This window comes from Trichechus manatus, unplaced genomic scaffold, assembly GCF_000243295.1.
Source record: "Trichechus manatus latirostris isolate Lorelei unplaced genomic scaffold, TriManLat1.0 scaffold00119, whole genome shotgun sequence".
NCBI classification, from domain to species: domain Eukaryota; kingdom Metazoa; phylum Chordata; class Mammalia; order Sirenia; family Trichechidae; genus Trichechus; species Trichechus manatus.
The window spans coordinates 7,583,560-7,600,966 of NW_004444055.1; the positions used below are offsets into that span (position 1 = coordinate 7,583,560).

Consider the following 17,407-nt stretch of genomic DNA (forward strand, 5'->3'; position numbering starts at 1 on the left):
ATTTTCTGTGCTGAGTCATTTTTCTTTATGTATTTTCTTTTCATCTCTTTCATTGTTGTTGATTTTGTGTTTGCTGAGTCTTTATATTTTTCTAGTTTTTTATTTTGACTTGTAGGATTGTTAGTTTCCTTTGTGGTTACCTTAATATTTACCCCTATTTTTCTAAGTTTATACCAGTCTTTTACTTCTTTATATCACCTTAACTTCCTCTCTATATGAAAAATCTATGTCTACACTTTTGAAGTCCCTGTTTTTTGTTTTAATGTTGTCATCTTTTCCATATTGACATCTGTTTCCCTATTTTCAGTGTTTTAACTTTGGTTTATTCTTGTGACTTTCCTATCTGGGTTGATATCTGGTTGCTCTGTCCCGTGTTCTAGTCTTGGGTTTTTATCTGATGGTATTGATTTTCTAACTGGAGTACTCCCTTTAGTATTTCTTGTAATTTTGGTTTGGTTTTTGCAGATTCCCTAAACTTCTGTTTATCTGGAAATGCCCTAATTTCACCATCATATTTGAGAGACAGTTTTGCTTGATATATAATTCTTGGCTGGCAGTTTTTTTCTTTCAAGGCTTTATATACGTCATCCCGTTGCCTTCTTGCCTGCATGGTTTCTGCCGAGTAGTCCGAGCTTATTCTTATTGACTCTCCTTTGTAGATGACTTTTCGTTTCTCCCGGAGCTGCTCTTAAAATTCTCTCTTTATCTTTGGTTTTGGCAAGTTTGATTATAATATGTCTTGGTGACATTCTTTTGGGATCTATTTTAAGTGGGGTTCGATGAGCATCTTGGATAGATACCTTGTCATCTTTCATGCTATCAGGAAAGTTTTCTGCCAACAAATCTTCAACAATTCTCTCTGTATTTTCTGTTATCCACCCCGTTCTGGTACTCCAGTCACTCGTAGTTTATTCCTTTTGATAGAATCACACATAATTCTTAGGGTTTCTTCATTTTTTAAAATCCTTTTATCTGATTTTTCCTCAAATAAGTTGGTGTCAAGTGTTTTGTCTTCATTCTCACTAATTCTGACTTCCATTGCCTTAATTCTGCTCCTGTGACTTTCTGTTGAGTTGTCTAATTCTGAAATTTTATTGTTAACCTTCTGGATTTCTGATTGCTGTCTCTCTATGGATTCTTGAAGCCTGTTAAGTTTGTCATTATGCTCTTGTCTAATCTTTTTAATTTCCCCTATTGCATGTTCTGTGTTTTGCTTAATTTCCTTCCTAATTTCTTGAAGAGTTCTGTATATTAATCTTTTGTATTCTGCCTCCGGTAATTCCAAGAAATTTTCTTCCTCTGAAAAATTTCCAATTCTTTGAGAGCTTGCTGAAGCCATCATGACTACCTCTTTATTTGATTTGATACTGACTGTTGTCTCTGAGCCATCCATAAGTTATTCTATTCATTTGTTTTATGTTTGCTTACTGTGTCCTAGCTTCTTGTTTTGTTTTGATATGCCCAAATATGCTGCTCGTGTGAGCTAGTTTGATTATTGGCACCTTTGAAGCTCTAATGTCCTGTCACCAGGTGGTTAGATCTGTTACTAGGTATGTTAGCTCAGGAGTCGGCCTACTCTTCCTGTATGGATTCAGCTCAGGTGCCCAGGTAGATAGCCACCAAGTGTGTGGTGCCGGCTCTCACCTACAGTCCGTGACAGGCATGGGTGATTGGCGTAGGCACAGACATCTGGCTGCAGCAGGGGGACACACTCTGAGCAAGGCAGGGGACTGACGGCCGCCCCTGAGTGTCCAGGTGAAAGGCGTGTTCCTGTTCCCTAGAGCGCGTAGATGGGTGGGTTTTGCAGCTGGAGTATGATCACCCAGTGCTGTTGGCTGTAAGGTCTGGGGGGCACCTCCTACTCTTGGGCCCCTATCGCAGGTGGCTATGTGGCATAGGTGGAGCCACCATTCCTCAGGTCCCTGATGTGGGTAAGTGAAGACCCCGCTTAACAGGCAGAGCAGTGTCAAATGTCACGAACCTGCCACTTCACAGCTGAAACAGTTGAAAGTAGACTTCAGGTAGATACCCTGTTGCACTTTGGTAATGAGGGCCCGCACTGCTGAAATGGGCCCACACAAGTCTGTGCAGGGAGAAAGCCAGCCAAAGTCCAAGGATCCTTTATGCCTGTGCTTAGGCAAAGGAGCTGTGCCTATCCTGAATTCCTGGCTTAGGGGAGCCAGCAGTTTATTTTTTCCCCTGTTTTTTAATTAATTTGTTCACTCTCCAAGGTCGGGAGAATGGCTCAGGGTGTGTGATGGATACTGCTTCTGGCCCAGGGGACTCGGCAATTGCTGAAGCAGGTCCGGGACCCAGTGCAGAGCAGGGAGTGGGGAGGTAAATGGGAGAGAGGTTTTTCCCTAAGGGGGTGTTTTTGATCTGCGCAGTAGGCCGGATGCAAGTACTTACCTTTCGCTGATCGATGGCTCCTTCTCACTCGTTCTGGGTTGCCGAGTAGACTCTCTGTCCCTGGTTCTCTCTCGGTGTGGAATATGTTTCTCGAGCACTGCTGCTTGCCTGCCTCACTGCTCACCCCCGAGCTGTTCAGGCCTGAAGGGTTCAGGCTCTCACCATGTCAGGTCTGGCTCCTCCTCGCTGCTTCCGAACTGTCTCTCCCTCCCCCTGCCACTCAGTTCAGTTCCTCAACATTGCCTTTGATGTTCAGGGCTCCTAGATTGTCATAGATAATCAATTCACTTGTTTTTTCGGGTCTTTGTTGTAAGAGGGTCCATCAGAAGCATCTGAGTACTCCACCATCTTGTCCCTGCCCCAGTTTTTACATTTTTAAGTTACTGAAAAAAAAGAAAGAAAGAAGGGAATAATATTGCATGATATGTGAAAATTATATTGAATTTTTATTTCAGTGTCCATAAATAAAGTTTTATTGGAACACAGCCATGCTCATCTGTTTACATGTTATCTATGGCTGCTTTCACACTATGACAGCAGAGTTGGGTAGTTGCAGCTGAGACCCTATAGCCCACAAAGCCTAGAGTATTTGGTGTCTGTCCTTTTACAGAGAAAGTCTGCTGACTCCTAGTGTAAGGAGAGAGAGGCCAAAAAAAAAACCTTTGCATACAGGAACCAGCTTTGTTTACCTATGTTTTCTTGGTGCCTAACAGAGTACTGGATTAAAACCAATGCTTAATTCTGAAAAAGTTTTGAGAGCCAAAACTGGGGAAGCCTTTCTTCAGGGTAAACTTTTCCTGTGAAAGTATGTCATTATCTTTGCCTTTCCTTTTGAATTAAATTTCACTAGAAGAGCAGATTTATCATACTTTTTCTTTCATTTCTAAAATTGTACATAAGAGAAGAAGAATTAGATAAACTGAACAGATAAAATGCCTTTGTACTCTGCACATTCACATGAGGATTTAATTTCAGCTTATCCTGTATACTCACTCATGGTTTAGTCTCAAGGTTTTTCAGTATTGGGGTGATGAGATAATGTTAGAATTTGAGTACTAACCACAAACAAAAAAGTTAAGCAAGGTTTGCAATCGGGAAGCATTTTCCTTTTGTTCCCATCCATTAGGTATTTTGTGTATTTTTTATAACCCCCACCCCCAGTCTTGTCTTTTTTTCACCTCTTTTGAAAGAAATCCTTTGTCATCAAGACACAGACCTCCTGACCAGTAATGCCAAGCAGGGGTAAGAATTTGTTCCCGTTCCCTGAGACAGCCATTGTGCTATATCTCCCTGTTACTCAGAAGTGTAGCTGTATTAGGTTTCTCAATCCTCTAAGGAATTTGTTAACAGTACACTTTTAGTGTTCACCAAGTGTTGTGGGCTCTAAAAGGCATCCAAAGGATTGCAACAGGAATAGAAATTAGAATCTTGTACTTAAAGGAATTTGCAGTCTATATGGCAAAAGATGGATGGCAAGCGTGTGAATGTATGGACATTCAGCAGCAGCCTACAAAGAATTACCTGTGAATGGAGTTCCAACAGAGCATACAGCATGAAAGAGTGATCTGAGTGGGGAGGGCATAGATTAGGGAGCACTTTTAATTGAATCTGGATTTTAAGGAAGGTGGAGTCGTTGATTACTAGGAAAGAAGCCACTCCAGACATAGCAGATGATGAATACTTCTAGACATCTTCTGAAGATGCCGTGCTGGAAAATTCAACTCAACATGTCACAAACTTCACGAGTTTTTTCCACTAAATCCAGTTCCTCCTCCTACTTTTGGTATTTTCATCAATGTTATTATTGTTTTCTGAGTTATGCAGCTGCCTCTTACTTTTAGGCTCTTACTACTTCTCCAAATGACTGACTTCTCACTGGTCTCCCTATACAGAGAAGCTCCCATATGTGTCTTCCACGTCTACAGTTGTGTTCTTATCACCTGTGGCCCTGCCTACCATTCCAGCTTCAGCTAATACCATTCTCTGGAGTTCCCTAATCTCAGTTGTCATGGATTGAATTGTGTCCCCCAAAAATATGTGTCAAGTTGGCTAGGCCACAATTCCCAGTATTGTATGGTTGTCCATTTTGTGATTGTAATTTTCCTATGTGTTGTGAACCCTAATCTCTGCCTGTGGTTGGTGAGGCAAGATTGGATTATGTTGAAGAGGATTAGGGTGGGATTGTAACCCCCCCCCCCGCCCCACTAAGGTCACATCCCTGATCCAATGTAAAGGGAGTTTCCCTGGGATGTGGCCTGTATCAGCTTTAATCTTACAAGAGATAAATGGAAAGGGAAGCAAGCAGAGAGCTGGGGGGACCTCATATCACCAAGAAAGCAGCACTGGGAGCAGAGCACGTCCTTTGGACCCAGGGTTCCTGTGCAGAGAATCTCCTAGTCCAGGGGAAGATTGATGAGAAGGACCTTCCTCCAGAGCCGACAGAGAGAGAAAGCCTTTCCCTGGAGTTGACGCCCTAAATTTGGACTTCTAGCCTACCAGACTGTGAGAAAATACATTTCTCTTTGTTAAAGCCATCCACTTGTGATATTTCTGTTATAGCAGCACTAGATGACTAAGACATCAGTGCACCAGCTAAGTGGGACTTCTTTGTTTTATTTATTTATTCTTTTTTATGTGAAAGTTTACAGAGCAAATTAGCTTCTCATTAAACAATTAGTACACATATTATTTTGTGTACTAATTTGCCAACCCTGCGACATGTCAGCACTCTCCTCTTCTTGCCCTTGGGTTCCCGTTTTCATTTATCCAGCTTTCCTGTCCCCTCCTGACTTGTCATCCTTGCCCCTGGGCTGGTGTGCCCCTTTAGTCTCATATACATGGTTGAACTACGAGTTATTGTTTGTTTTATAGGCCTCTCTAATCTGTGGTTGAAGAGTGACTTCAGTACTGAGTGAAAAGGTGTCCGGGGGCCGTACTCTAGGGGTTTCACCAGTCTCTGTCAGACCAGTAAGTCTGATCTTTTTTTGTGAGTTAGAATTTTGTTCTACACTTTTCTCCAGCTCTGTCTGGGACCTATTCTATTGTGATCCCTGTGGGACATCTTTGTTTTTTTAATGTGCTGTACTTCTTTTTTTTAGGGGAGTGTTTGGTACTATGTTTTGTCTCTGAATCTTTGTATAGGGTGTGAATGCTCTTACCTGTTTTTTTTTGCCAAGCCATCTCCAACTCCTCCTTTTGAGGTTTAGCTTAAGTAAGATTTCTCCAGGAAGCCTTTCCACATCCAGGGGCGGATTATCCAATAGGCAGAGTAAGCATGGTGTTTACTTTGCTTACCAGATCATCTGTAGTGAACAACTTCACATTTTTTCACCACATCAAAGATTCTCCTTCTTGGTATGGCTGACATCTGTCTCTGTCTTGCAACCCCACAGCACCTACTTACAGAATCAAAGCCTTTTTTCAAATTTACAATCCCTGACAGGAGCGGATGATCCAGTAAACAAGGTAAGCACAGGCTTGCTTGTCCTTACTTACTAATCTGTAGTCAACAATTTCACATAGGTTGTACACATCAGAGCCCTGGTGATGCAGTGGTTAAGTGTTCAGCTGCTAACTAAAAGGTTGGCAGTTCGAACCTACCAGCCACTTCCTGGAAACCCTATGGGGCAGTTCTACTCTGTCCTATAGGGTCACTATGAGTCAGAATCAACTCGACGGCAATGGGTTTTTCCACCACATCCTTGAGGAACTGATTTAGTGGGAAAAACTCGTTCAGCTTGTGACATCTTTAATGTGAAACCCATGTGAAATTATTCACTATAGATTAGTAAGTAAGCACAAGTAAGCACAGGTAAGCCCAGGCTTACCTTGTTCATTGGATAAGCCACCCCCACCTACGCATCCTGTATTGGATTAGATCCTCTTGTTACACACTTCTGTAGTATCTGTCCTTCCTTTTTGGTTAAGATTCGTTATACTTGTTCAGTGTATGCAGTAGGTTGTAAGATTTTAGAGGGCAGGAACCCAGCACTGTTGAAAACAGTGACATCACTAGGGTTGGTGTTACCCAGTGTGGTAACTCATGGTGTCATCCCGCCCCCTCCCCGCCTCCATGGACCTCCTCCGTACCAGACCAGACTGAATCTTTAGTAATGTTTTTTGTACTAATGTTACTTGTAAATAGTAATTCCCGTATATCACTGAATATAACGACAGTAGTGACATAAACAACTAGCAAAATTAAAATTACACCTTTAAGTTACAATATCATACACACAGCCTAAATGTATTTACGTTTACATAGTTTCATGGGTTAAAGTAAAAATTTGGTAAGAAAACAGAATTCGAAGTTAAAAACATTTAAGAACCACATCAAAATTGTGTTCATTTTAATGTTAAACTTTACTGTTACATGATATACATTAATGGATTAGGTTTGCATAATCAATAATGGCCCAAATAATGTAGAAATTGTAGACAAATGCATATGGAAATATATTCACAAATGAAATGTTACCATAAAAATAAACAGGAACAAATACACAAGCATTTCAGCACTTAGAGAATATCTTGACTAAATCAGAATTTTTCTTTCTTGGCCTCAAAGCTGCAAACTTGTCAATGACTTCATCAAAATCAATTCCTTTCTCCAGCTTACTTTCAGATGATAATATTGCAAGATCAGAAAGCCTTGACTGTCCCATGGTAGATTGCAAATAGTTCTTTATAAGCTTCAGCTTGGAAAGCTCCTCTTACATGAAGCCACAGACACACAGATCGTCAGAAATAATTTTAGGCTTAGTGAAAGAGTTGGGAGAGGTTCTGTGAATTCCCATTCAGCTACAAATGTCAAAACGTCCAATGTTGCCCTGTCTTTAGCTTCTTCCAGATCAATCCCTGCTGCTTTCATGTGACTTCTCAGCCTTGGTATTTCTATTAAAAGCTCACTCTCAGGCACCTTGTCATAGAAAGTGGTAAGTTTTGGAATGGATACCTTTAACTCCTCCTTGGTGGCAGATATGAGACTCTTCCTTGAACAGCCTCAGGCATGGCTACTACTTCCTTGATGGCTTTTGATCTGATCTGGAGTTCAGAATGAAAGCGGTCAATGCACTTAAGCGTCGCCCTCTTATTTTCTTCTTGCAGAGTGAGTCCAGCATCACTTGCCTGCTCCCCATTCCCTGCTGTCCTCTTCTTGAACCTGGCTCTTCTCTCTACTGCAATTACACATCCAATTTTAAAAGTGCCTGTTCAGTTGCATGCTCCACCAGGTGACTGTGCTCCTTGTGCAGAAAAAGTCTTAGTGCCTGTAGCCTTGTCACCACTTTGTTGACAGTTGAGCCATTAGTCTGCAGGTACTGCTATGTAAGATTAACTTCCTGAAGTACATTGCACCAGAAGTACAGGTAGCACAGAAAGGTGAAATCACAGCAGGCAGAAGACCTTGTGCTGCTCTTCTTGTGTCCAGATTTTCATGTGAATCTCAAAGAGCTTTAATCACCACCACAAACTTATTGAACTTTTCTTTAACTGGCTTAATTGCAGCATGATGAGCACTCCAGCATGGTATTGATAGCCTTTTCGCTGATGCTCCAGTATGCTCAATTAACACGTCCCATTGATGAGTGTAAGCAGCAAAGCGAGAGAACATTATCTCAAGAGTTCCAAAAAATGTCACACATAATGCATTTTCAGCAAAAAAGTGTTGACCGCACAAGCTAAGAGAATGGTCCACACATCAATTAAAAATGCCTTTCTTGTTCTTTCCCTCAGGAATAGCTGTACATCTCCATGGATTCCAGCCATAGTGACAGCATTGTCGTAACCTTGAGTGTGACACATCATTATGTCCAGTCCATCACTTTCCAGTTTTTTAAGAATGTCAGAACTGAGGTCAACGGCTTTATTCCCCTTTAAAGGGAAAAAACCTAGGAAGACTTTTTTTTTCACTTCAGCTTTCCTGTTGTTGACTTTTACGTATCTGATCACTTTGGACATCGGGTCAGTATGTGATATGTCAGGTTTGTTGTTGAACATGATCCCAAAATACTTCGCAGACGTTATGTCCATGACAAGCTTCTCCTTCCCATGATTTGCCAGGGCACTTATAAACTCATTCCGAGTTTTTGGTGTAAGATAAGACTCAGATACTTTCAGTTTACATGTGCTCCACTTTAATCTCGTTAGGTGCTCTTTCAGCACTGGATCATATTTTGAAAGCATCTCAACGATCTCAAGAAAATTCCCTTTATTCAATGAAGATTCATCTTCCTTGTGGCCATGGAATGCCATATTCTGCTTGGCAGGAAACAATGTGATATCAAGTAATCTGGGCAAAGTATCCCTCCACTTTTTCTTCTCTATTTCCTTCAAAACAATAGTTTTGGCATCAGTGGTTTTGTGCAGCTTCAGTCCTGCTGCCAATTTTTTCCACTTTTCAAGGCAACCTAGGCGCTCTTCGGATGTCTCATGGTTATGTACTTTCGGGCTCAGCTTCCAACACTTCTGAAACCTGGCCACAAATTTGGATGTCATATCTGTAGCATTAACAGCAAATAGTCGGCAGCAAAAACAGTATGAATTCTCGCTGACGAGTGAGTAAACTGTCCAGGACCACAGAATTTTCTCGCCATTTGGCATCACCTTGTAAAACAACTGTTTTGAAAGCTGGCACAAATCTCCCTTTGCTTTTGCATCTTGCCTTGCTGCAACACTGAAAGGTCTATCTTTGTTCTGGAAAGAAACATTTCCCCTTTTGATAATTTCAACCCCAAAATGACCTGGAACTGGTATCGCCCAGAAAGAAACATCATACAAAATTTGCAAATCTTTCTCCTTAATGTCACTCATCTCATTTATGGTATCATGGCTAGAGTCAATTGCAGTACTCTCTTCTGCCTCAAATTCTGCTATTTCTACCTTTTGCTCTCCTGCAGAATGCATGCTAGCATCAGAAGAATCAGCTTTATCAATTGGAGACTGACGAGCAGTGTCTTTTGATGAACCCTGGCCATCATCTGGTCTTTTGACATACTGAAGCATGGATCCAGCAAGTATTTTGAGTGCTTTAATTCTTGCCTCTTTTGCTTTCCTTTGCTGGCATCAACTTAGCCTCTTTGATGTATGCACTCCATGTGGCATCATAGAATATCCCTCCACAATAAAAGAAAAAAGATAAATCAGCAATATTTGAAAAAAAAATGTAAATGTAAATCTATTGGATATGTTAGTTCTATCATGTGTAAATTTTAATGTGTCACTGTTTTTAAACCATAATTTAAACTAATACCGTGAAAATTTTGTTAAAGTTGGATATATATTTGCAAGACAGTGATGTTTTTAAAGAAAATTAAAAAAAGACTAAAATTAAAAAAAATAAATTTAAGATTTAAGTTATATTTCTAAACATGTATCAAGAAACACAGCAATTCATTTCCCCCACTTTGTGTTTTAAACTGTCAGTTTCTCTATTTAGTTACCAAAGAGTTATATAGTCAATAATTGTTATACATGTAAGTTTATTACCAGTTTTAATCATAGAATAATATGTGATAAATATAGCTGTAAATTGCTTAAGTGTAATATTTGTTAGATTATATGAGTACTAAAACCAAAATTATTTTGTAAAATCTTTCTACATTGACATTATTAGTTACAACATTATTAGTAACTGAACGGAAGCCTTTTTTTATTTTTCTTCTTCTTTTCCTTTAATTACTACTTCATTCTCAAAAAAGCTATTGATTTAGGTTCACAAATACAAATTACCACAATATTGTAGCTAAAACACCAGAAAATTTGACAAAATCAGCGACTATAAAAACACCAGCAGCAGCAAAAACAATAGTGCATGCCTGTAGCGTGTGCAGACGAAAACACATGATTTGAAGTGTCATTGTAATTGGGTAATAATGACAGCTTGGACTGGAGTGCTTTAAGAGGTTCAGAAAGTAAATTAGCATAGAGTTTTAGCCTTGTAGGTATATTGATACATGTAAGCTGGGCTGATGAAAAATGTTTTTGTTGTTATAACTAACTATAGGAATATTTTTATAAAAAATAATAAATTTCTGCTGAAACACTGCACAGAAATTTTATTGACAGCCATTTTGGTGTCACCCTCTGACAGTGTCACCGGGTGTGGTCTGTACCTCTTACACCCCCCTAGTGATACCACTGATTGAAAACATGGTAATCGCTCAAATAATATACAGTGATTGATTCCTTTTAATACAAATATTCAAAGTATCCTCAGTGTCTCCTGATTTTGTAATTACTAATTTATTTAAAACATTTTCAATGCTCATTTAAGGTCTTCTGTAATATGGCCCCAGTCTATTCCAGTTAGGAATTAAATTTGGCTACATTTAACAGAAAACCCCCAAAACAGTAGTTTAAACAAGAGCGAAGGTATTTCTCCTCCTCCTTCACCTTCTCTTCTTCCTTCTGTCTTAATTATAAAGTCTATAGGTAGTCCTCAGAGTCCAGGGCTGGTATGACTGCTCCACAGTTACCAGAGGCCAAGGTTCCTTCTACCTTTATGCTTTGCTTAGTTTCTGAGGGCTGTCATAACAAATTACCACAAATTGGATGGCTCAAAACAACAGAAATTTTACTCTGTCACAGCTCTGGAGACTAGAGGTCCAAAATCAAGGTGTTGGCAGGATTGGTTCCTTTGTGTAGGCTCTGAGGAAGAATCTTCTGTGCTTTTCTCCTAGCTTCTATTGATTGCTGACAATCTTTGGTGTCCTGTGGTTTGTAGACACATCACTCCAATCTCTGCCTCCATCTTCACATGACGTTCTCCCCTGTGTGCCTGTGTCCACATTTCCCCTTTCTTATCAGGATACCAGTCATTGGATTAGGGTCCACCTTAAACCAGTATGACCTTATCTTAACTTGATTATATATCTGCAAAGACCTATTTCCAATTAAGGTCACATTCACAGGTTCTAGATGGATATGAATTTTTGGGAACACTGTTCAACCTAATACACCATTCTTAGCACATGACTTCCATTCTCAAGATTTCCTCACGGCCTCAAATGGCTGCTGGTGATCCAGCCATCTTTTCGCTTGTGGAAGTAGTGCCAGCAGAGTAAAAGGGAGACTCAGATAGAGGACGACAGAAGAGGGACTAAAGATAAAAAAGAGATTGGTCATGCTATCCTCTATGGGAGCAGGCTTTTGATCAAACCAGAGTTCTTTGGCTTTCTGGGAAGAACAGAGTCCCTAAGAGACAACTTTTTACTTCTTTGAAGATTTCAACTTCCTGGGATTACGGCCCAATTAGCAAGTGTAGCATTCCCTGTTCTTGGGAAAGGTATAAGATAGCTAGCTCTGGGCCTATCTTTGAAGGAGAAAAGATTCTTCTGATATAACTATGCACTAATGTCTGTTAACACACCTGGCTGCTAGCCAAAAGTTTGGAGGTTCCACTACACCCAGAGGAGTCTTGGAAGACTGATAAACAAGACTGTCTTAGAGCACACTTGTTAACAGAAAGGAATAGGGCTGTTGCTGAAGACACCGGGCATGCATAGGAAGGTCTATTGTAACTGAAAGAGTAATCTTTGGCACTTGCCCACCTCCGTTTCATGATAGCATGAAGAAGCAGGAACCTTGTAATTGCTCTTCCTTATATTCCATTCCTGGATAATTACCAACTACAGTCAGGTTTTGAAAGGTTCTTTTATTTTGTGATTGCATCTTTCAGCAACAACTCTTATTATCCTATTATGCAGTTTGTCTCATTTATGATGCTCAGGTGGGAAAACTTCCAGCCTCAGCAATTGGAAAGATCACTCTGACTGAGCATTTTATGATGCTTTCTCTTGTTTTGCTGTTAAGCAAGCAGGGTTCAAGACAGGTGAATTCTTTCCAGATGTGCTTTTGAATAACTGGACAGATCCCCTGAGTCTCTTTAGGAATAACACTGTGACTGTGTACTCTTGCCCTCTTCCTCCATGCACAGCTATGGCTGCTCTGCAGAGTGCTCTGTCTTTGCCGGATGATTCCATAGTTAATTCTGAGCCACAGAGGGGTAATAGTTCATCCCAGCAGCGAATCTGTCACCTTTGCTGGGTGTGCTTATTTGAGTACCAGAACTTTTCACTATCCAGGAGACACACAGCAGCTCTGCTTTCATTTGCTTTGTTACCATTTTAGGCTTCAAATAGAACCATTTTCTCCTGGAACACAGTGCTCCTGTGTAGAAATAAGTGATAACACTTTGTTGACTTCAGGAGTCTAGAGCCAGGTGGATTAACAACTGTAGCTGTAATGACTCACCTTACACTGGTGGTCTTTTCTTAAGGTTATGTGAGGAGGGGGAGCTGTGGGAAGTATATGTGTGCTGCCTTTGGAGGCAGAGGTGGTTTCCTTGATCCATTGTGTCCAGTCTCCCGCTCAGCAGCAGGCAGCCAGGACTGGCTGAGGCAGGAGGAGAGGCCAGCTAGCCCAGGAGACTTGCTGTCATGTTCTGACATGGAAGACTGAGTACACTCAGCTCTGTATTAATGGCATTTCTTAGGCCTGAAGGTGTTGTCAGTGCAGCCTCTAGAAGTGCCTGCTCATCACCAGGCCTGTTCACAGGAGAAACTAGGATCCACCCCAGGCGTCAGCTCTGTAGGAAGTTTTTCCTGACAATAATCTCTACTCCTGGGTGGACTTTGTGTTTTCCTCTAATGCATCTGTCAGTATGTCCTACTGTGGGGGCGTGCTTTCGTGTTACTGTGATGCTGAAAGCTATGCCACCGTTATTCAGATACCAGCAGGGTCACCTATGTTGGACAGGTTTCAGCTGAGCTTCCAGACTAAGATAGACTAGGAAGAAGGACCTGGGGGTCTATCTACTTCTGAAAAAAATTAAGCTGTGAAAATCTTACGAGTAGCAGTGGAACAATGTCTGATATAGTGCTGGAAGATGCCCCTCAGGTTGGAAGGCACCTTAATGACGTGGATGGAGTCAAGCTTTTGGGACCTTCATTTGCTGATGTGGCAAGACTCAAAATGAGAAGAAACAGCTGCAAATATCCATTAATAATTGGAACATGGAATGTAGGAAGTATGAATCTAGGAAAATTGGAAATTGTCAAATATGAACTGAAATGCATAAACATTGATATCCTACACTTTAGTGAGCTGAAATGGACTGGTGTTGGCCATTTTGAATCAGACAATCAATGCCGGCAATAACAAATTGAAGAGAAATGGCGTTGCATTCATTGTCAAAAAGAACATTGCAAGATCTATGCTGAAGTACAACACTGTCGATAATAGGATAACATCCATACGCCTACAAGGAAGACCAGTTAATATGTCTATTACTTAAATATACACACCAACCACAAAGGCCAAAGATGAAGAACTTGAAGATTTTTACCAACTTCTGCAATCTGAAATTGATCAAACGTGCAATCAAGATGCATTGATAATTACTGGTGATTAGAATGCGAAAGTTGGAAACAAAGAAGAAGGATCCATAGTTGGAAAATATGGCCTTGTGGTAGAAACAATGCCAGAGATTGCATGATAGAATTTTGCAAGGTCAATGACTTCTTCATTGCAAATACCTTTTCTCACCAACATAAACGGTGACTGTACACATGGACCTTGCCGGATGGAATACATAGGAATCAAATCGACTACATCTGTGGAAAGAGACACTGGAAGAGCTCAACATTATCAGTCAGAACAAGGCCAGGGGCCAACTGCAAAACAGACCATCAATTTCTCATATGCAAGTTCAAGTTGAAGTCAAAGAAAATTCGAACAAGTGCACAAGAGCCAAAGTATGACCTCAAGTATATCCCTCCTGAATTTAGAGACCATCTCAAGAATAGATTTGACACATTGAACACTAATAACTGAAGACCAGAATAACATCAAGGACATCATACACGAGGAAAGCATGAGGTCATTACAAAGACAAGAAAGAAACAAAAGAACAAAATGGATATCAGAAGAGACTCTGAAACTTGCTCTTGAACATCAAGTAGCTGAAGTGAAAGGAAGAAATGATGAAGTAAAAGAACTGAACAGAAGATTTCAAAGGACAGCTTGAGAAGACAAAGTAAAGTATCATAATAAAATGTGCAAAGAACTGGAGATAGAAAACCAAAGGGAAGAACGTGCTCAGCAATTCTCAAGCTGAAAGAACTGAAGAAAAATTGAAGCATCAAGTTGCAATATTGAAGGATTCTATGGGGAAAATACTAAATGATGCAGGAAGCATCAAAAGAAGATGGAAAGAATACACAGAGTCACTGCACCAAAAAAAAATTGGTAGATGCTCAGCCATTTCAGAAGGTAGCATATGATCAAGAACCGATGGTACTGAAGGAAGAGGTCCAAGCTGCACTGAAGACACTGGCAAAAACAAGGCCCCAGGAATTGCTGGAATACCAATTGAGATGTTTCAACAAACGGATGCAGTGCTGGAAGTGCTCACTCATCTATGCTAAGAAATTTGGAAGACAGCTACCTGGCCAACTGACTGGAAGAGATCCATATTTGTACCCATTCCAAAGAAAGGTGATCCAACAGAATGTGAAAATTATCAAACAATATCATTAATATCACACACAAGTAAAGTTTTGCTGAAAATCAACCAAAAGCGGTTGCAGCAGTACATTGACACGGAACTGCCAGAAATTCAAGCCGGATTCGGAAGAGGATGTGGAATGAGAGATATCATTGCTGATGCCAGATGGATCCTGGCTGCAAACAGAGAATACCAGAACGATGTTTAACTGTGTTTCATTGTCGACTGTGTGGATCATAGCAAATTATGGATAACATTGTGAAGAATGGGAATTCCGGAACACTTAATTGTGCTCATGAGGAACCAGTACTTAGACTAAGAGGCAGTTGTTCCAACAGAGCAAGGAGATACTTCATAAAGTCAAGAAGGGTGTGCGTCAGAGTTGTATCCTTTCACCATACTTATTCAATCTGTATGCTGAGCAAATAATCCGAGAAGCTGGGCTGTATGAAGAAGAATGCGGCATCAGGATTGGAGGAAGACTCATTAACAACCTGCGATATGCAGATGACACGTCCTTGCTTGCTGAAAGTGAAGAGGACTTGAAGCACCTACTGATGAAAGTCAAAGACTGAAGCTTTCAGTATGGACTACACCTCAACATAAATAAAAATCCTCACAACTGGACCAATAAGCAGCAACATGATAAATGGAGAAAAGATTGAAGTCATAAAGGATTTCATTTTACTTGGATCCATAATCAACACCCATGGAAGCAGCAGTCAAGAAATCAAACGATGCATTGCGTTGGGCAAGTCTACTTGCAGAAGATCTCTTTAAAGTGTTAAAAAGTAGAGCTATCACATTAAGAACTAAGGTTCACCTGACCCAAGCCATTGTGTTTTCAGTCACCTCATATGTATTCGAAAGCTGGGCAATGAATAAGGAAGACTGAAGAGGAATTGATGCCTTTGAATTATGGTGTTGATGAAGAATATTGAACATACCATGGACTGCCAGAAGAGTAAACAAATCTGTCTTGGAAGTACAGCCAGAGTGCTTCTTAGAAGTTAGGATGGCAAGACTTTGTCTTGCATACTTTGGACACGTTATCATGTGGGACCAGTCTCTGGAGAAGGACATCATGCTTGGTAAAGTAGAGGGTCATCTGTCTTAGGCTGGGTTCTCTAGAGAAGAGAAACCAGTAAAGTGTATAAACATATATAGAGAGAAATTTCCATCAAGGAAATAGCTCACGCAATTGTAGAGGTTAAAACATCCCAAGCCCACAGATCAGGGTAGAGGCCTCTCCCAGTTCACATAGCTGCAGAAGCTGGTGAACCCAAGGTCGGCAGGTTGGAGAGGGGCTCCCGCTCACAGGCTGTGAAGGTCAATGAATTCCAGGATCAGCAGACAAGACCACAAGGCTTCTCCTGATTCAAGTAGCTGCAGGGCGAACCCAACGTCAACAGGTTGGGGAACTGGACTCTTGCTCCCAGGCTGAGAAGTTCGATGAATTCCAAGATCAACAGGTAAGCTGCTAGCTCAAGTCCCACGAACTGGAGGTTAGACAACAAGAGGCAGCTGCTGAGTCTGGAACAAGCCAAAAACCTTCGCAAGGCGAGCAGGCAGAAGGTAACCAGCAGAAGGCAGAGAGATGAAACTGAGAGGGCGGTGAGCTGCCATAGGCCCCGCCTCGGCCAGTACCACTCAGCAGATTCCATCATGGGGGTGAGCACAACATTATACAACTGTTAAAACACTGAGAATAATGGCCTAGCCAAGGTGACATACAATCTTAACCATCACATCATCAAAAGAGAGGAAGACCCTCAGTGAGATGGATTGACACAGTGGCTGCAACAATGGGCTCACGCATAACAATGATTATGAGGATGGTGCAGTACCGGACAGTGTTTCGTTCTCTTGTACGTGGGGTCGCTATGAGTCAGAACTGACTGGATGGCACCCAACAACAATTAGGTGGACTTTGTGTTTTCCTCTAATAAAATTTGTTATGTTATAAAGTCTGTTTCCTTACTTATCTACCCCTGGAAATGGCAAACTCTTTGAGGACAAGGAGAATGTTTTGCCAATCTTTTCAGTACCTACTTCATATATAAACAACATAGTAAATGTATCAGTATCACTGTTGTCCACGTTAGTCTGATATTTAATGCAGTTCAAATAAAAATTATAGTGGGATTATTATTCTGTAGAATTTCATAGATCTAAAGCTCTGAAAAATATTGCTTGAGACTAGTGAATAATGAAAAACTTGAAATATTGTGCTATCAAACATTAAAACATTAAAAAAAATAGTAATTAAAACAAAATGGTAGAATAAATAAATAAAATGGCATATGTACACAGGAAAGAGAGGTCAGTATAACCTGGCTAAAAAGCCTAACAAAGATATTGTAGACTTCATGAACACAGATGTAAAAATAGCGTGGTGGAGGTGTCTGACTGTCTCTAACTTCAAAAGGAGGAAGGAGAATCAAGATTAACAGCCTAAGTCTGATACCTATGAAGTGTAGATCAGGCATACCT

General features: G+C 40.7%; 1 protein-coding gene across 4 annotated transcripts in view; it reads left to right on the forward strand.

The window, feature by feature from the left end:
• Positions 1-17,407, forward strand: part of CRADD (CASP2 and RIPK1 domain containing adaptor with death domain) — a 244,858-nt gene that overhangs the window by 28,478 nt on the left and 198,973 nt on the right. Inside the window, exon 2 of one of the 4 annotated variants that reach the window (XM_023738570.1) lies at positions 8,143-13,328. The exons of the other annotated variants lie outside the window; for them this stretch is intronic. Within the exon in view, the coding sequence (XP_023594338.1) occupies positions 8,143-8,177 (35 nt within the window). The 3' untranslated portion in view covers positions 8,178-13,328. Of the gene's footprint in view, positions 1-8,142; positions 13,329-17,407 lie in introns of those variants that run through there. 4 annotated transcript variants of the gene reach the window in all.